Genomic DNA, 21,054 nt, shown 5'->3' on the forward strand with positions numbered 1-21,054 from the left:
AGCTTCTTCGGGGTCTCCTACACTGGTGCAGGGGCCCAAAGACTTGGGCCATCTTCTACTGTTTTCCCAAGCTATAGCAGAGAGCTGGATGGGAAGTGGAGCAGCCAGGTCTCGAACCAATGCCCATATGGGATGCCAGCACTTCAGGCCAGGGTGTTAACCCACTGTGCCACAGTGCTGGCCCCTTAACATGTATATTTCAAGAAGATTACTCTTGTATCAGTATGTAGCATGGGCTGGAGGAACCAAGACTAGCAGCAAAAGGTCACTATCACAATCCAGACAAGGGATGATGACACAGAGACTTGGAGATAGAGAAGAGATGGGTTTGAGAGAAAATAGAGAAAGCGTACTCTGAATTTCAAGCTAGACATAATAGAAACCACCTTTGCTAATGCTATCTATGCCAGCATTTCCACAAATCGTGTCCTGTAGAACACTATTCCAAAAGTAGTTAAAGCAATGTAATCAAATATATATTAAAAAGATTAAAATTCCTGAGAATTCTTACAGTAAAACCATGGAGTAACTTGATTTAATCCAATGTTTATCAAATTTATTTGACCACATGCTTTTTTTTCATAGAATACCTTTTAATTGTCTATCAAACAGTATTCTGCAAGACTGGTTGAGAAAAACTCATTTTTGCCCTTAACTATAACTAGCGGTGCTATACATGGTCTTAGTGACACAATATTTATTACGTATTCAGTGCTTATTAGAAAGAACGGGAGGAAGATCCTATATAATGCATACTTTGGAGTCCCTGGGATAAATTACAGTTATATCATATAGTCCCTGAAGCAGTCTCTGAAATTCAAATAGCTAAGCTGTCAATTCACACTGTTCTATGAGATTTCACTAACCTACTTCTACTCTGCTTCCCCAGAATTTCCAGGGCAATGAAGCCATGTTTGAGGCGGTCGAACAGCAGGACATTGATGCTGTACAGATCCTCCTGTATCAGTATACAGCAGAAGAACTAGATCTCAACACACCTAACAGTGAGGGGCTGACCCCCCTGGATATTGCCATCATGACTAACAACGTGCCCATCGCTAGGATTCTTCTGAGGACAGGGGCCCAAGAAAGTCCACACTGTAAGTAAACCTGAGAATAAAAACTGGTCCTATTAAAACTGCACCCCAGGTTTATGCCACCAACCCAGCACTGCTGACCTTCAGACCAGGAATTGCTGACAAAGCATAGGTTCTGAAATCCTCTGTCTTTTCATAGACTTTCATGGAAATAATTTAAACATCAAACTTCTAAGTAGAACAAGCTGAATGGTATTGAGAAAGGCCCCCAAAGAACTCCTTCCTTAGACATTTTTTAAAGTTTTTATTTATTTTCATTTTATTTGAAAGGCAGAGAGATCTAGAAACTTTCAAAGAGAGACAGACAGACAGACAGACAGACCTTCCTTCTGCTGATCACTCCCCCAGATACCTGCAACAGGTAGGGCTGAGCCAGGCTGAAGTCAGGAGCCAGGAACTCCATCAGGGTCTCCCACGTGGGTGGCAGGGGCTCAAGTACTTGAGCCTTGGACTGCTGGCTTCCAGAGTGTACATTAACAGGAAGCTAAATTGGAGGAGTGAAGAAGCTGAGACTTAAACCAGGCACTCCCAATATGGGATGTAGGCATCCTGTGCAGAATCTTAAGCATTAAGTCAAATACCTGTTTCTCTCCACTCCCACGAATATTTTCTCAACTTCAAAACAGGTGAGCTACTCCAAAAGAGGTCCTAGACTTGGAAGTTTACATAGGAAAAAGAGTGAGCATGATAAGCCTGTGTGTTTGTGTCTCTGTATCTGCAGCCAATGTGGTGGCTTTATCTCTTTGTTTCATTTATTCATTCACTCAACAAACCCTGAGGGCAGGGCACTGTTCTAGGTGCTAGGAATATACTGATGAACAAGAGCAAAGCCCTGTTCTCCTAAAATTTACCTACTAGTGAGGGAGACTTCCAATAAGCAAAGAAATAGGCAAAATATCAACACAACTAAATTGATAAGTGCTATAAAGAAAGTAAGATGGATCACTAGCTAGGCATTGTTGGAGAAGGGATGATTTTTAAAGAGGTGGGCAAGAAGAGCTTCTCTGATTCAATGATCTTTGAGAACACAACAGGTCACAAGAAGGTGGGGGCAAATTCTCAGGTATTGGAACCAGCAGGAATGAACTGGTATGCTATAGGGCAAGCAAGCCAGTACGGTATAAGCAAAACAGAAAAGGGGAGAGTGGAGGCTGAGGAAGAAGGTACTAGGACCAGATTATGCAGAACCTTGAGGCTGTGGTAAGATTTTAACTCTGATTGTTGAGTATAAAGGGAAGTGGTAAAACAGTCAAGGCAGGTATATTGTGCTTTACACAGAAAAATGCATATCCTGTGGATAAGACACTTGTGAGATTGGGAAGTCCAGTTAGGAGACTATTTCAGGAATCCAGGAGGGAGATGCCCATTTCTTGGACTAGCATGACACTCATGTGAAGCAATGGTTAAAACTCTGGATATTTTAATAGCTCTATTATGATACCACTCACATACTATACAATTCACCCACGTAAAGTACATCACTCAATGATTTTTAACATACACACAGAATTTTTATTTTAGAACTTCATGTTCCAAAAAACAAACCCTATACCCTTGACGTTATATACTTTTTAAAATCCCCACTCCTTCCAGCCCTAGGAAGGCCACTCATCCACTCTCTGTAATATGGATTTGCCTATTCTGGACATTTAATTTACTGGAACCATATAAGATGTGGTCTTTTGTGTTTGCCTTCTCTCTGGATGTATTTCTGGGGTTGAGCAGATGATAGTGCTTGTGGAGGGGGTGGTGCCCTGGGATCAGCGGAAGATCCCGCCCAAGAGTGAATGGGATAGTATCCTACAGCAGTCACCCTGTGCCAGGCACTATTTGGAACACTTTACATGTATTGACTCCCTTAATCCTCACAACATTATGAGGTAGGTGCTCACATTCCTCTTGGTGCAAACTCTCTGACCCAAAGACCACAATGGCTCTGAGCCACAGTTTTTTATGTTTCCTAAAAGAAAAAAGTAAACTCTTCAAAATGTTAGTTTCACTAATACTGATTCACTTATTTCCAAGTGGTGAGACTCAGAAGGCTAAAGAGAAGCAAGCAAATATATAATTAGAGGTCACATCTCTGCTCCTACATTTCATAAACTACTACCACCCAAAGACTAGGTACCAAGGCACATCCTTGTATCAGAAAACTCTTTATTTTAAAAATGCTAGGCTCAACACATCCATGTCAAAGAGAGTAGGGATTTAAGCTCCTCAAAAGAGTGCCACAAAGTGTTGCCCCTTTTTAGTGGAATTGGAGGATTTGGAGGGGTAGATATATCAGGTTGGAATAAATTGAAAAGGCATCTTTTCTGTCTTCTGATTTATTTTGCAAAAACTTCTACCCAAAAGATTCAGGGAGAGAGGAGTGGAGAGAGAATCAGAGGGTCTGAACATGGAGAATGCAGAATGGGCCCTATTTTGTAAGAACAAGGAGACCATTCATTCACATGTTGCCACGGCCATCCTAAACTGGGCTGGATGAAACATTAGTCCTCCCTACCTGAGAAGCTACAAAGAATCCTGCCTTTTCCTTGCAAACAGTAAGACTCCCAAAGTCCCCTTGTGCACAATGAAACCTCCATAAAAGAACTCCAGTACTAAATACCTAGTTAAACCAAAAGCAAAGTTGTTCAAGAGATCTCTGCTTTCCTGGTTCCCTCTGAGATAATAACCATGTTACTATCACAAAGCTGTAAAGAAACACTGACAGTGGGGGATAGCCCCAGGCTTCAACTCCAGGAAATAGGACACCTGAGTCACTCTGACCACCCACAAAGTCAAAGAGATAGTACCATGTATAGATTCCTGCATGTAAAAAGAGCAGAACTATGGCCATGGCCTTGGCTCACTAGGCCAATCCTATGCCTTGCGGCGCCAGCACACCAGGTTCTAGTCCCTGTCGGGGTGCCAGATTCTGTCCCGGTTGTCCCTCTTGCAGGCCAGCTCTTTGCTGTGGCCAGGGAGTGCAGTAGAGGATGGCCCAGGTGCTTGGGCCCTGCACCCCATGGGAGACCAGGAGAAGTACCTGGCTCCTGCCATCGGATCAGTGCGGTGCGCCGGCCATTGGAGGGTGAACCAACGGCAAAGGAAGACCTTTCTCTCTGTCTCTCTCTCTCACTGTCCACTCTGCCTGTCCAAAAAAAAAAAAAAAGCAGGACTGTGTACTTATGTTGTCTCCACAATCATTATCTCTAGTTTTCATACTAACCTGGAGGACAATATTAACTCTAAACTTTGAGGATACAGAATTTATGATTCTGAGAGGCGAAGTGATTGACAAAAGGTCACACACCTAGCAAATGAATAGAGATATCACAGACTCAAACTCAAGTCTCTGCAGTGCCAATAGCTGAGATCCTACTGCACAAACTCCCTGTCTTTCCAAATAACCAGTATGGAAGGCTATGCCCACCAGGTCCCTATATCTTTCCCTTTGTACTATTTGCTAAAATCCTGTGGTGTTTTTCTTTGTTCTGTTCTGTGCACTAAGCTGCTGTTTCTGTTGGAGAGAGGTAGGATAGAACATAATGTTTCCAGGGAATTTTAATTCATTTTATATATCAAGTAGAAAGAAAGCAGAATTGCTTCTGTGCATGAGTATGAGCCAGCAAGAGAGAAAAACTGATTTGCCAGCCTGGACCAGATAAGCAAACACCTGCTGCAAACTGTTCCCTAGAAACTAAAGAGGCAGGATGTAAGAGAAGAAAAAAAATGAGGGGACATAATTTCTTTGAGTGTTTTACACTCTAAAAACAAACCTTTGGTCTGCATTATCTCACCTGACTCTAATAACTGGCTTGTCAATGAAAAAAACTGGAGTACGTCAAAAGTTCATCTGACATTACAAAGCTAATTGGTGATGGTGCCATGATTTGAATCCATATCATCTTTGTTAAATGCTTTGGTATTAACAGAAAAACTTTAGCACACTTGCTGTTAAATAATAAATGCCCAGTTCCTTTATTCCCTTCCTATCCATCTGCTTTCTAATGACTTCAAGTGTGCTAGAGTACATAGTTTCCAGTATGGTTAATCTTCTTGCTTTCTTTCCCTCTGTACTGCTTTCTCTAAACAGGACCAGCATTCATTCTTAGGATTCTAGCACAATGCAGAAGAAAGCCCTTTGTAATTCTCATTTCTTATAAGGAATCAGAACAGATGAACTTAAGGAATTACCTTCTACGTCATATTAGTCATATCTGTCTTCCAGTCTCTTACCCTCAGTCACAAAGCTATCTTTATCAACATGGCTTGAAACTCAACCATGTACATCTCCTCATTCATACAAAGAAAACACCCAAACTTTCACACTGACTTGAGGTTAAGCATATACAGAACCCAAGCTTAATCACTGAATGAACTTGCTATCTTTATTCAAGGACTTTGTTCTGTTCTTCCTACCTTTAGGGAGGCAGTACAATTACTTATTCCTTATAGAAGAAAACAGCAACAATTACTGAAGTAGAGTCTCAAAAATACTTCCTGCAGACTGGTGTACTGAGCTTAGACAGCAGGTACAGAATCTAAAAGGACTACAAAATGGAAAGCCTACATTAAGAGACACCACAGAATACCTGTGACACATGCTCAACTGAACAGCTGCTGAGAAGCCCCCAAACACTGTTCCCCATTTTTCCTAACTCATACCCTACCCCCACCCTGGAATTATTAATTTATATCTTACCTGCAATCTCTGGAAAGACTTTTCTGACTGTCCATGAGGGCCTTGCCCTTCTTAATGCTGCTATTGATTTGGCATCATTAAGACTCTACAAGCAGTAAAGAAACTCTCTATAGATACCTACAATGTGTAACTGTGGTCATTCACATGATTCTTGTCTCATTCATTGACCTGAGGATCTAACACGTGGTTGGTACTCAGAAGTTTTCAGACTAGTCTTGATGACAGGCCCATCTTATACCACTGAGTCATAGGCACTGAGTTTTAATGAATACACACATATACCTGCAATATATGGAAAAACTGTTTAAGTCTTCCAGTAGCTTAGACTATGGGTACCTTTCATTGTTACCACTGCTGCTGTTGTTTTCCAGGAATTGGTGCAGAATTTGGTTGTAGAAGTAACCTGGTTGTTCTTATTTTCATACTATTTAATCATGTGACCTGTAAGAGCAGAATACATCTCAGTTTTGGTCTTTCTGCTCTTTCCTTTGGCTATCGTCCCCCATCCCTGCAGACCCTAACTTCTCCCTCTACATTTCCTGATGAACTCCTCTCTCTCACCTTCTCTCAGACACTGCCTGGGGATCAGGATAGTAGCACCCAGAATTCACTATGTTCAATTGTATCATAAAATGTGATGCAAAGTTACTGTCATTTTGAGGATGGTACAGACAGTAGCCTTGTGAGGATATACCTCCAGTTTCTGCAGTAGTCAAGGGTTCGTGTTGGTGCTGGGACCAGTTCAGGCCAGGACTAAGAGGGCTGACTATATACTAATGAAACTGGCTTTATGTAAACAAACATGCCAAGTAAATATTATCCTTCAACATAGTCCTCCTGGGAGACCCCACACTTACTCCAACATTGCTGCCATTGCTCTAAACACTTTTGCATTTGTCATCAAAGTCTGTTTATGAGAAAATCTCACTCGTTGCTTAAAGTCATATCTGATTTTTGTTCCAAAACAGCATTGCCTAGCACCATCACTCTCTATGTAAACCAAAATGAGCCTCAAATGGTTTAGAGAGGTTTCCTGAAATTAAATCCACCCTCAAAAGACAGAGATTTGCAACTTTAAAAATAAGTAAAGAATGAGCTTTAAGTAGGTCTCTAAAAGGAGCCTCAAATATTTTTATATGCTTCATTAAAATAGGGGTATGAATTCTCACCCTGACTTACAAAGCAGTTTCTCAAACCTCATCTCCTTCACTGTGTATCCATCACTCACCTCAGACTCTATTCTGTTCCTTGAGCTTGCTGACCTTCTTGCCACAGGGCCTCTCTACTAGCTGTTCCCCCTACGTAAAATGCTTGACAGCCTTTCACCTTGATCATTACAGGACCAACTCCCTCTTTGCATTCATAGTTTGGCTTAACTGAGACATCTTCAAGAGAGGCTTTCTCTGGTCACCAAATTCTATGTCTAAACAGTCACTTTCTAATCACATCACTCTGTTGTAATTTTCTGCATAGCTCTTACCACTATTTTTCTCAATGTTGAGATTTGCTTATTTTCTGCTGCCACTGCATTAGAATGTCAACTCCTCAAGAGCAGGCTCTTTCTGTTTTATTCATCACTGAATCTCCAGCAACTCACTCAATGGTTACTGAATGAATCCTAGCACTGCTTCTCTTGGGCAGGGTGTGTGTGTGAATACATTATTTCTTAGGAAGGGAATGGTTTTACTAAGCATCGAGTGACTTGACCCTTTTTAAAAAATGTTTCCAAATAATTATTAAATATCAGATGGACACAGGCTAAGTTCCAGTCACTGATTCTTCAAGAGGGCATAGTTGTTTTTCTTTTTTTTTTTTTTAACATTATACAATATTTAATTGACAAATAAAGATTGTATACATTCAAGATGTACAAGGCAATTATTTATATATATATATGCACTGTGAACTGATCATCACAAATTAATTATCATGTCTATAACCACCCATGAGGCACATTATATCTCTAGCACTTGTTCATCTTACAACTGAGTTTGTATCCTTTGAATATTATGTTCCCATTTCTCAATCCCTGGCAAACACCACTCTATTCTGTTTCTATTTAACTAATTTATATTTCACTTATATGTGAGATCAAACAGTATTTATTTTTCTGTGTCTGACTTATTAGCATTATATGCTCCATTATATGCTTCACCTATTTTATTGCAAATTGCAGAATCTCCTCCTTTTCTGTCTTTTGTTTTTAAATATACATGCCACACAGAATATATTCTCATTGTAAAAAATTAAAACATTAGAGATGAAGTTGAAAAATGTCTTCTAATGCTCACCCAACTTTTCCAGGTTGCCCCCAAATCACCACTGCTATAGGTCTGGAAGCATCTGTACTTTTTTCCCATCAGTTTTAACACAAGGACAACAGCCACCATATCAAAACAAAACAAAACAAAAAATACTGGTTCACATTTTAAATTACTTAGTATAGGGCAAAAGTTAAATTTATGGATTCAGAAAGTTTTAGCTTCAAATCTAATCATGATTTTTTGCAGCTATAGGACATTCCTTAACCTCTCTGTGCCTCAGTTTCTTCCCTTGTAAAACAGAGATAAAAATTGTGTCTGCTTGTATTAGTTACACGTTGCTATGAAACAAATTACCCAAAAACTTAGCAACTGAAGATAACAAACTTGTATCTCCAGTAGTTTTTGGCATTGGCTGTAGCTGGGTAGTTGTGGCTCAGAGTAGACCTTGAGATGGCTGTCATCTTAAGACTTGATTAACTAAGAGCGTCCATAGCCAAGCTTCCTCAGATGGCTACTGGCAAGAGCCCTGAGTTCTTGCTACATGGGCTTGTCCATGTGACTGCTCTATGACATGGCACTTGGCTTTCCCCAGAGAAAATGATCTGAAACAAAGGAGAGAAGGAAGGAGATAAAGACCAACCAAAAGAGAACCAAAAATGTTTCATATTACCAAATCTCAAAAGTGAGACACTGTCATTTCTGCTGAATCCTGTTGATCATACAGATCCTTCCTGGTACAGTGTGACATGGGCATGAACACCAGCACACAAAGGTCACTGGGACCTCTTAGAGGCTGGCTACTACACAACCTATCCAGAATTATTAAGCATTAAATGGAATAACACATTTAAAACATTTCTCCTACTACCTGGTAAATGGCCAAAACAAAACAGCAAGCAAATATAATTCTGGGGGAAAAAATTTCTGGTAAAAAATTTAAATATTTAATCAGTTGCACACTTTTAAATACTAGTGTATTTCAGAAAGTTAAGGAAAAATGGAATTAAAAGATGTTCGTTTTGGTACAAAACAAATTTGATATCATGCATAATTTTTTGATAATATGTATTTCCATAATATGCCTTGTGAAGACACTCTATATTACAGAAGAACTTGTAATGGGTTCATATGTTTTCATTTTTCTCAATGTGTTCCCTAAACACCTCAATTAAAAACTAAAATTAGTTGACATATTTACCCTTATGTTTTCAAATTTTAAGCAATTATCAACTAGATCCCAATTCAACAAGTGGAAGGGCAAAAGCAAAATGAACTATTTGCCAATTCATAAGATTAGATTCTGATGAAGAAGAAAATTCATTCAGTCCCTGACCATTATTTATCTCCAGATTTGAACAGTAACTGTAATTGTATTCTTTGAACAATTAACTTCCCACCCTAGCCCACCCCCATCCCATCGTTAATTAGCTGGGCAGGTCTTATTTAAAAAAAAAAAACAACTCAGAAGCCCTGGGTGGTAGCAGTGCTGTTGATAATTAAACACAATAGCAAGGAGACTGCTTCAGGAGCAGCTTAGTGGTCTTGCTCAACCTGACTGCTTACACTCACAGTCTCTCTATTATGCTGGCTACAGCGGATTGGAGGGCTGCATACTTGGCTGGAGAAGGGAAGAAGTGCAGAGAGAAAAGACCAACTTTACAAAGCAATCAGGAACACTAGGTTTAAGAGGAATACATCCAGAAGTGGAAGTGAAAGAGGACTGGACCCAAGAAAATGAATCGCAGAAAACAGACATAGCCTTTCTATCGTCTACGTCCAACAAGTCAGTCAAAGTGAGTTCACCAGTCTTGGGCCAAACATACAGCAGCTTGAAAACTGCTATATAAAAATACTAGATCAGTTTGCATTCATTCAGTTTAGACAGAGTTCACTGAATTATTTAACATTTTTAAGAAAATCATGCAGGGGCCAGTGCTGTGGCATAGCGGGTACAGCCGCTGCCTGCGGTGCAGGCATCCCATATGGGCACCAGTTCAAGTCCCAGCTGCTCCACTTCCAGCTTTCTGCTATGACCTGGGAAAGCAGTAGAAGATGGCCCAAGTCCTTGGGCCCCTGCACCCAAGTAGGAACCTGGAGGAAGCTCCTGGCTTTGAATCAGCACAGCTCTGACCCTTGCAGTCATCTGGGGAGTGAACCATAGCATGGAAGAGCTCTCTCTCTCTCTCTCTCTCTCTCTGCCTCTCAAATAAAATAAATAAATCTCTAAAAAAAAAAAAAATCATGGATACATCATCCCACCTCCCTGGGTCTCAGTTTTCTTACATTTTTTAACTGAAAAGTCTCCCATTTTAAAGTTGCAAATATAGAAATGAGATTCCCAGAACAATTTCCAGGGTGTCAGTAAACTGACCCTATCATACTCTTACTCAGGATAAAATTACAGTCTAATAAAATTATCATATTTACTTGCCTCTGCTTAGATGATATTAACCCAGTTTGCTAGGTTGATTATCTCATTCTGGACAGACACTTCTATTAGCAGTGAGGAAGAAGTGTGATTACTTTAGAAGTCAGCTGGTTTGGTAGACAAAAGAGATCTTTCAAAACACAGTGTTATATTAAGCTCTTTAAAAAAATCCACTGGGAAAAGAATTACTTGGCGAAATGGTTGAAAACCAGCTCAGTCAGTGCCTTGCCAACTCATCCATGCATTTACCTCTAACAACAGAGGCAAATGAGTGTTGTCTCAAGGGTACCAAAGGCCTGAAACTGGAAAAAAAAAATTTCTCTGAAATTTCTCTCTTTAAAAAAGCTTCCGATTTTTGAAAATTTTTCCAGAATAGGTGTACTGAATTTTTAAATAAGAATCATTCCTCCAAATTCAAATGTAAAATCTGATACTCCAGGAAGTCCCATTCATACTGTGGTTTGAGAGTTAACCCCCTGTATCAGACTCTATCCACCATCACCAACCCATTTCTTTGGGTTTGGTATCCTAGGGATCTAAATAACTCTGGAAAGCTCACCTGGCTATAAAAGTCTGTGGTGCTCTCTTGTCAGTCTGTGAAGAGAGGCAAAATACTTTATCTTGGAAAGGTGGGACCCTTTTACCAGCATAACTCAAATTGCATCAACGTATAAGCCTAAGAAGAAAGGGAAAGTGCAGGAGCAAAATGTGTTGTGCTTGGGAAAGCAGGAAAAATGTCACGGGGAGCTGAGCGTAGCTCAAGAGAAGCTGTCCATCTGAAATGCCACCTGGAATTCACACCCGCAATAACTGCTGTGGATATAAAAATTAATAGGAGGGATTTCATAGTATTAGAAAAATTTATTTTTATAAATCATGTGTCTATCACCCAAGTGTTGACGCATGCATGCAATTCAAACATCAGGCTTACAATAAAAGGCTCACTGAATAACTTAACAAGGACAATTCCCCCATTTTCTCTATAATTTGGAGTGGAAGGAGGAGGGGGGCAGTGGGTAGAGCATGCAGTTACTGGGTCAATTAATCAACCTGAAAACTGTGACACAAACTCTGACGCCTAACCTATGTCTAAAAATACACAAATGTATACGAATTTGTTTTAAACTGTCAATGCCTATATTTAGGACCTTCCCAGCAAGGCTATAATGAGACTGTGTTTGAGGGTTTCAGTCATAGCAGACTCTACCATTAATCTGAAGTTAGTTAAATTAACAGCATTTAGTACTGACTTGTCAATCTCACTGCTCCAGGAAATTGCACCTTGAGGCTACTAATATTGCCAATTTTTCCACTGGAGTGTATGCCCGCATGCGTGTGTGTGCGTGTGTGTGTGTGTACTCTCTTTCTCCAGAACCTCCACATTTATACGCCATCATTGCTTCCCTACGTCCACAGCACTTACAGTATCATTTATTCTGGCCTCCCTTAGCCTTCCCGGGGGGATTCTGCATAGTGTAGCTGCTCAGTGAAAGAGTTTTTTAGCTTTATATTTATTTGTTTATTTTTCTGTCATGGCTCATGACTGAGGCTTTAAAAAAAAAAATGTGTGACAGTATTTAGAGTACATGATTGACTGCTACAGCAACATTCATTAACCATGACAAATCTGCAGCAAAACACAGTGCTGAGTGTTCTAAACAGCGACTTTAAAAAGAAAGAAGAAAGAAAAAGAAAAAAAGACTCAACTAATTTTTCATTGACCTCATCTGTAAATAAATTGAGACTGATGGTGCGCAGGGGCAATAATAAATTAGTATTCATTTCCTGTAATTAATGCAAACATGCCTATGAACACAGAGAATATGAATATATAACCACCTAATTTCCATTTCAAAATACACCTAACAAATTTTCACTTGAATTATCTTCATAATATTTTCCCTCTTCATTGAAAGAATGAAATGGTTGGATTTCTTAGCCATCCGCCAGGGGGAAATATTGTTTTGGTCACAGGGAGTGTGACATATTTCAGCAACAGATTGGCAGACCTTGATTCTGATTTGCTTCATGATCTATGAGATTCTCTACAACAATTCCCATACTGAGGCTATCTGCTCTTTTATGTCTAAGAAAAAGAGACTGCTCTGAAGTGACCAGGTGACCACCTTGGCAAGTCCTCACTAAGAGCCAAGAACAGATCACAAGAAGCAACCCCATAGCTTAGCCCAAGAACAGGAAACGATCTATCACTGGCATGAACATTCAGTCACACAAGGCTGAGTTGTGTAAACAGTATGATGTACATCAAATGATAATCATGCATCAGGTACAATAGAAATACAAAGCTCTATCGCCTCTCTGGACAAGAAAAGATTGTATAGCATACCCTCTTGTCATCTCTGGAGGCACTCCTATGATCAAACCACAGTCAAAGACATAATTGGGAGTAAACATTTGGTGTATCAGTTAAGAAGCTGCTTAGCCAGTATCCCATATTGCAGTGACTGGTTCATCTCACAGCTACTCCACTTCAACCCCAGCTTCCTGTTAATCCATACCCTGGGAGGCAGCAGATGATGACTCAAAATATTTAGCCACACAATGGGAGACCCAGATTGGGTTCCAGGATCTTGGCTTAAGCCTGGCCCCAGCCCTAGCAATTCCAAGCATTTGGAGAGTTAACCAGTAGATGGAAGATCTCTGACTCGCTGTGTTTGTGTATATCAGTCTCTCTGTCTTCCCCTCCCTGCCTTTCAAATAAAATTAAATTTTTGAAAAGATAAAAATTGATCAAAGATCAATATATGATTCCACCCAAGTCATCCAGCCATTAGAAATCACTAGTTCAATTGCAGCAACAATAGTGGTATGCTTTGTTGGCAATAAGTAAATGGGTTAAAAAAATTATGTGTAGAAGACACATATGTAAAAAAATTGCTATATTTTGGAAAGAATGTGACAAGAGCAGAAAGTTTAAATCTGGTTCTACTAAGCCAAAATAAATAAGTAACTTTAGTAGAATATGACTTGCTTAATGGATAACTCTTCTGAGGGTCTCTCTGGCCCTATAGAGAAATTTTGCCCTTAAGTGTTTGTTCCTGCAGAAGTCTTGGAAACAAATGTGTGTAATGGAGATGTGAAGTGGTCTTCTTGGATACTCTGTGGTAGAGTTCTAATCTGCTATGTTAAGCCATTAATTGGGTGCTTGGGAAAAGAGGGCAAAGGGAACATCTTAATTTGATGAATTTATCACTTAATCTGATGGTAAATGTCACTCATTAGGCCTTATCATAATAAGATAGTTCCCAATAAATGCAGGAATTCCTTTTCCCAGGAATTTTTAAAAACCTAGAATAGACTCTGCCAAACATTATTTCCCCAGAAAAGAAAAAACAGTCATCCCGTCTCATTTCTTTCCACCTAGTTGTCAGCCTGGAGAGCCGAGCAATGCATCTCAATACACTAGTCCAGGAAGCCCAGGAGAGAGTGAGTGAACTGTCTGCTCAGGTGGAGAATGAAGGGTTCACTCTGGACAACACAGAGAAGGAGAAACAGCTGAAAGCTTGGGAGTGGAAGTATCGGCTTTACAGACGTATGAAAACAGGCTTCGAACATGCCCGTGAGTATTAGCGGAGGACTTCGACATTTAACTAGACTGAACTTTGGTTTGAGACAGCCAAACCTTCTTTCCTGATTTTTATTCCAACTCTACAGGGTCATGGATGGTCGTTGTCAGCCTATTTGGAGCAAGAGCTCTGGGCGGCTGTAAAAGGGTCTTTGTCTTACTTGATTTCCTGGCTCCTGATAGGTTCATTGACCACAGCCATGAGGCCTCAGTGTGTCTGGCCTCCCTCCACCATGTCGCACTCATCTAGCACTTTCCACCCGCTACGCCCTAATGCCTAATGACCTGGATGGTCTGGTGGCCTAAGTGGCTATATTTTGGGATGTGGGAGGTGGAAAAATATTTGTTTGCCTATTTGTCTAGTTTCTGCTTCAAGCTCAAGTTTAAGTTGTTTTCAACTCTCTACTGCATTTTTTTATATAGAGCAATAAACTGAACTTCGGTTAATACAGGCCACAGAGAAAGACAGTCCATCAACCCATGAATTATGCTTTTGTCTACACTTCAATTCTCTACCAGTTCTTTTTGTTAAAGGGTTTCTTTCTGAATCATACTCATTAGCATTGAAAGTACTGCTATGTGCAGCCCCTGTTATAAAAATAAAATGTAAAATCCAAACACTTGTGATATATTAAATATCATTCTAGACAATTTATTTAAACAACCAAAAATTAGACTTGAAATTTTAAATATAAGGGAAATGTTGGTTCATTCACTTGGAAATTCTCTACCTTGGCAGCAAAAACCTTAGTTGTGATATAGACAAGGACCAATTGCAGTAAAAATTTTGTTGTAGTACTGTGTATTAAGTACCAAATCTAGGCCTAACCCTTTCTTGAAGCAAATTACTAAAGATACATTAATGAAAGGTTCTTTCAACATCAAGAACCTTCAGCTATGCTGATATGTGGAATTTTTAAAAGATATTTAGCAATTGCTTTTCATAAATGGTTTTATGATTATGCCTCACTTAGGACAGATTAACACTAGAAATAGACCTATTTTTATGCTTGATGCTATTTTTTATAATTTTCTAAATTATAAAACACCTTCAGGGTGTTAAGGAGTATCTAAAACCATCTTCAATCCTTTAAAACCTGAGGCTAGGGGGCCTGACATCTGTCCATGCATTTTTTTCTCAGAACACACTGCCTGATATAATGGGAGCTGTCGAAGAGTAAGGTAAGTTAGAACTGTATACTGGACAGAGCCCAAGTTAGACAGCTGAAGCCACAGGCTCTTGGCTGTGTTTCTTCTCTGTGTTCCTTAACAAGGAGCCTGACCTCCTCTGTGGGCTACAGTTACCTTATCCAAAAGTGGGGGTGCTATTACTATCTACCCAATAGGGCTGCAAGGATTCCACAGAGATGATTTATATAGAAATACTTTCTGAAATGTAAGGGCCTCTGTTGTATAGGAGCCTGCTGTCACTTATTGCCCTTCCCTTTACTGATCTATTGCAGTCACATATGGGGATGGTAAGGTTCCTGGGGAGGGTTTCACTGGTATCATTTATCCCTTCAGAAAATGTTCTAATGCTTAGATAAGAACACAATGGCATCATCATCATCAACAACAACAAAAGAAAACCCCACGGGACTTCTAATGAAACTGTTTAGGGTTCTTCTGAAAAAGCAGGAACACTCTTTGAAAAGGATTTGATATGTTATGATCCCTGTTTCTCTTTTGTCCCAGGAGCCCCTGAGGTGCCCACCAATGCCTGCCTCATGGTAACCAGCAGCACATCCCTCACTGTCACCTTCCAAGAGCCTCTTAGCATTAATGCAGCTGTTGTGACCAGGTACAAAGGTACTGCACTCCAGATATTTTTCATTACTCCTTCTTAAGAATCTGTCACTAAGGAATCAACTGTGCATGTTGTGTTGTTTTTTCTTTTTCTGGATAACAGGGCTGTTTTTATCCTGCTTTTGGAGTTGAAATATTTTCATGAGTACTCATTTGAAGGAGCAGTCAAGTGACTGAGAGTAAGTCACAGAAAGAATAAGACACAGAAAAGATTGAGTTGTTGTAGCAAATGACTTGATGTTCCACTCATGTTTGTAGAGAGACTGTTCTGTGCGTAGGGTTGGGAACAGGCCTGAATAGGATACAGTGAGGAATCAGACTTGATAAAAGGATCTGACAGACTTGGTCAAACATGCTAATAGGGGACATATAAGTTAATAACTATAAACCAAGATTAACAACAAAATGAACCAAAAAGATAAAGTTTGCCAGTGGTCAGAAAGAACAAAGAAACTGTAAAATGATAGAATCAGGAAAGGTCTTGGAATGGAGAAACTATTTGGTGGTATTTGGGCTTTGCTGTGAAGGATGGCTAGGATATGGACTAGAGGGAATTGGAAAGTAGATTCCAAATGGAGAGGATGGCAAGCATAGGTATAAAAAACAAGACAATGTTGAGATCAGTAGAGGATAACTTGCAGAGAGAATGAGAAGTAGCCTGGTTCCACAGGAAGACAGGGTGCATGTAAGATTTGAGAATGGAATGAGGACCAGCAAGTAGAGTGGGGCTTGAAATCAAGGCTAGGAATTTTGGACTTTGATGAAATTCTGCAGGGTCACTGAGTGGTGGGGGACAAGATCAGAGGTGGACTTAAAAGACTGGAGTAGCAATAGTGTGTATGATGTAATAGAAGAGATATGGACTTAGAATAAGAACAAGAATGAGGAAGTCATTTGAGAGAGAGGTCATGACAGCCTGACTTGGCCATGGTGGTAGTCCTGGCAAAGAAGAGGGACAGCCCAGAGGAGAAAAGGATTTCAGAGGTATTATTAACAGCCAGTGCATACACATTATGTGCCAGGCACAGTTTAAAGCTTATATATGTATTAAATCTTTTTAATTCTCACAACTACCTTATGAGTTGAGCACTTTTTAGATTCCCACTTGGCAGATGAACAACCAGAGGCAAAACCATCAGAGTTTGCCTGAAAGCTCACAGCAGGGCCATAGTAACCACGTTATGTTGACTCTTGAATATGGGGGATGAAAAAGAAATCTATTTTCCTAATTCAAAGGAATATACAGAAACACCCTGACCATCCTGAAACTTGACAAAGTTCTCCATGCATAGTCCAAAGTACCAAATCACAGAGTAGACAAAGTATGGAGTCACTACTGCCCCCTCTACCTGCAACAATGCCTAAAGAGTCAGGTGCCTTTCTTCCCCCTTCCCAGGGCTTGTCTCCAGGAACACCTCTTATATCCCTGCAACTATTACTCTGCACATATCCTGTAGCTTTCTAGGATACTTGGAATTTTCCAGATAACTCCACTCTGCTCATAATAAGAGAGTATTGAGTTGTTATCACTGAGATTTCCATATCAGTCTAAGAGAAGGCAGCCTTAGGGTAGATAGACAGCAGAGAAAGGAAGCCATAATGGATGGCCTTGTACGTCATCCTGTGAATCAGTGCTGATACTTTCTCTTGCCCATATCCTCTGGAATTCAGGCAAGTTTTTGCAGTGTTTGCAAAGTGTTTGCAGGAAATGTTAATCATGGATATTAGCCTTTCTTTATACCTCTCTCCAACCAGGATTTTGATGAAGGGTTCCATCAATAGTGCCCAACTTGACATTTCCTTCTTCCATGTAATTAGTGAGCTAACAGAATCCAATTTAGCCAGACTGTCAGCTATTTAATACTTGATCATAATGCCAGCAAGTTCCATCAGCATTCACATATTAACACTTCTCATCTCAGGAGACTTGTGTTTGGATGAGGCTGACACAAAATGTCACAACTGGGTTCTGTTAGTGACTAGAGAGGATTAAGCACTATAAGTAGAATTATCTGTTGCATTATGGAGTAGGCTTCCTTGTGTTCATTTATAAGGTCCTAATTGAGTCCTTAACCTGACCATACTTAAGGGTTATTTAAAACACCTGACAGCCTCCTGCACCCAAAGAGACAGCAACAGCATTTATAATTCAGAGATTGAAGTAATTATTTAATTATGGAAAAATTGCAAAATTACCCTGAGACAAGGCTAATTTTTTTTTCTTTGAAAAAAAAAAAAAGAAGAAGAAGAAACAATTGAAGGCTCCACAGAATGAAATGGCAATTATCTAATTGGTTAGAGGAAAAGCTTAACCCTGCAGGATTTAGAGTTTGGCAAAAACATCTCATACTACTCTCCAGAATTTCTGGGTGCAGCAAAACCTCAAGCCTAGTTTGACAACTGAATGTTTTCCCCCTTCATGCTTAAACCAGTGTGTATTTAAAAGAAAATCCTAACCCTTCTATTTTTTGCTCATTTGCACTTACCAAAGTGTTGATAAGAATGTATTGATATACAGGAATATTTTTAAGACCACCTCTGTATAAGCCTTCCTCAGGCGCAGGGGACCATGCATGAGGCTAGATGTCATCTCAACTCAGAGATTAAATGAATCTATTTCAGCTTAAAGTCCAGGAAATCAGTTTTCAATGAGACCCACTAGATCTTTCTGCCTGCATTTCTTCTGAGTGCAGAAAAGTAGGGTTCAGGGAGATATTATCTGTTTCTAGGTGTTTCTTCCTTAGATTCAAAGAGCCTTGGTCTCATCTCATCAATTTTCATGGCTTACAGAGAAAACTAGAATTATTTCAGATGCTGTGATGCTTTGGACAATTAACAAAAGTTGGCTCTGCATTTCTTTCTTCACTCCCTTGAGTAACCTATTTAATCCTATTTTAAGATTACATGTTATTTCTCTCAGGTCCAAAGCAGAAAACATTTTCAAAAGTGATTTTGCTGCTCTTTTGAGAGTTGGGTGCTGGATAGGAAGGCATCCTACAACAGGTACAATAGAGTATCTGGCTTCCATTCAGGGGATAAAATGTTTTCTACTGTTTTTCCTTTTTGAAGTAGTCACAACTTTGGGGTTTGCTAATTACAAGATGCTGTGGGGCATGTGGGTGGTACCCTTGCTCTCCATGGCGCTCTTCCCCAGCTCTCTTTCCACCTGTCCCCATAGAAAATTAGAAACCACCACCCTGATTCTTCCCTATATTGGCCTATAACACCAAATTGCTTGACCATTCTTCACTGGATCACATTTATTTAAATGAAAAAGTATTTCTCCTTACAGAGATTGCCAGTGCTTGCAGAAACCAAGTCAGTGCTCTCCCAACCATCACCTCCAGTCTCTTTTACAGAAAAAAAAGAGGAAGACAAAGAATTCAAGAGAGAATTCCAGGGGCATTCCAGCATCTAAATTGGAAAGTCCACCATTTTCAAATCTAAACCAGCAGGGTCATTTATAGTGAATTTGATATATCTACTTGATAATAATGTGATGACCTCGGCTATCTTTTCACAAGACAAGAAAATGCTGGCTCCTCAGGGAAAGCATGAGTTCACCTTGGTCAGGATTTACCTTGTAGTTGGAAGGATGTTTTCTACTAGGAAACTGCATTGCATTAAAGAGTCTATTTCCCAAGCTTAATTAATCACAAAACTAATATAACAATATATGTGAAGTAGCTTAGCTTGAAGTGATAAAATTCCATGAAGCAGAAAAATTTGTAACATGCTATCTGAGGCAGAAGAGGATAGGGAGATGATGCCAAATGTTTGCAGATAACAGCAATTAGGAGAGGCAAAAGGGTTTTATCCAGAGAACATGACACCAAAGAGAGTAATACTTTTTGTGTGCAGGTGAAAACATGGAAGTCAGTTGAGCTTCTGGATGTATGATGAGGGAAAACAGCAGGTGCAGTAAGTGTGAGAGAATGGTTTAAGTGGAAGGCAACACATCCCATGCAAGAATCATTTCTTCTAAGCTACAGAAGCTTTTGCATATTAGATTATCCTATTTTCCTCTACAAATTTCCAAGTAGTTGAGATACAGACAGATTATTTTCTAACCATCTTGTAAACAATTTTAAAAACTCTTTGCAGTAATACACACTGTAAAGACTAGCTTTTGTGGAGCTGGCATTGTGGCACAGCATGTTAAGTCCCTGAGATGCTTGGGATGACCACATCCCACGTCAGAGTATTTGTTTAAAGTCTTGGCTACTGTGTTTCTGATCCAGCTTCCTGCTAATGAACCTGGGAGACAGCAGATGTTGGCTCAAGTACTTGGGTTTCTTATTTTTAGACTTTTTAAAAAGATTTATTTATTTATTTATTTGAAAGGCAGCATTACAGAGAGGCAGAGGCAGAGAGAGAGGTCTTCCATCTGCTGGTTCACTTCCAAGATGGCTGCAATGGCTGGAGCTGCGCCAATCCCAAGCCAGGAGCCTGGAGCTTCTTCCAGGTCTTCCACATGGGTGCAAGGGCCCAATCACATAGGTCATCTTTCACTGCTTTCCCAGGCCACATCAGAGAGCTGGATGGGAAGTGGAGCAGCCAGGACTTGAACCGGTGCCCATGTGGGATGCTGGCACTGCAGGCGGTGGCTTTACCCACTACACCATAGCACTGTCTCAGTACTTAGGTTTATGCCACCACATGGGAGACCTGGATGGAGTTCCTGGCTCCTGGCTTCAGACTGGCCCAGTACTAGCCATTATGGCCTTTTGGGGAGTGAACCAGTAGATAGAAGATCTCTGTCTCTCACCATCAATTTCATTCTGCTTTTCAAATAAATGAGTAAATCTTAAAAAAAAAAAAAGGATCACCTCAGTGAATTTTCAGCATTTTAGAAAAATTTCAACCCACAAACAATATAGCACATAATTATATAAAAGAAAAAGTCATTCCTTCAATCTTGCATCTTTGAAATCCATGCATAGACTTTTTCAAAATGTGCAGTTCCATGAACTTTTTGAGGATTCCTTTATATGCTTGGATTCACAACTTTTTGCACCAAAATAAATTCATCTTTTAATTCCATGTCCACAAACATTTTGACTATCTTCATATATGTATACAATAATATACCACATAACAATATTTCTGTCAATGACAGGCTACACATAAAATAGGGGGTTCCAAAGATCTTATTGTCTATTGATGTCATAGCTTTGTTTATG

General features: G+C 39.8%; 1 protein-coding gene across 3 annotated transcripts in view; it reads left to right on the top strand.

Annotated features, from left to right (window-relative positions):
• Positions 1–21,054, top strand: part of ANKFN1 (ankyrin repeat and fibronectin type III domain containing 1) — a 461,309-nt gene that overhangs the window by 312,797 nt on the left and 127,458 nt on the right. For all 3 annotated transcript variants that reach the window (XM_051825489.3, XM_089316998.1, XM_089316997.1), the window contains exons 5-7: positions 890–1,100; positions 13,865–14,059; positions 15,761–15,874. In XM_051825489.3, coding sequence (XP_051681449.3) covers positions 890–1,100; positions 13,865–14,059; positions 15,761–15,874 — 520 coding nt within the window. The remainder of the gene's footprint in view (positions 1–889; positions 1,101–13,864; positions 14,060–15,760; positions 15,875–21,054) is intronic.

This window comes from Oryctolagus cuniculus, chromosome 17 (assembly GCF_051225735.1).
Source record: "Oryctolagus cuniculus isolate XC-2025 breed Fujian yellow rabbit chromosome 17, ASM5122573v1, whole genome shotgun sequence".
Classification (NCBI taxonomy): Eukaryota; Metazoa; Chordata; class Mammalia; order Lagomorpha; family Leporidae; genus Oryctolagus; species Oryctolagus cuniculus.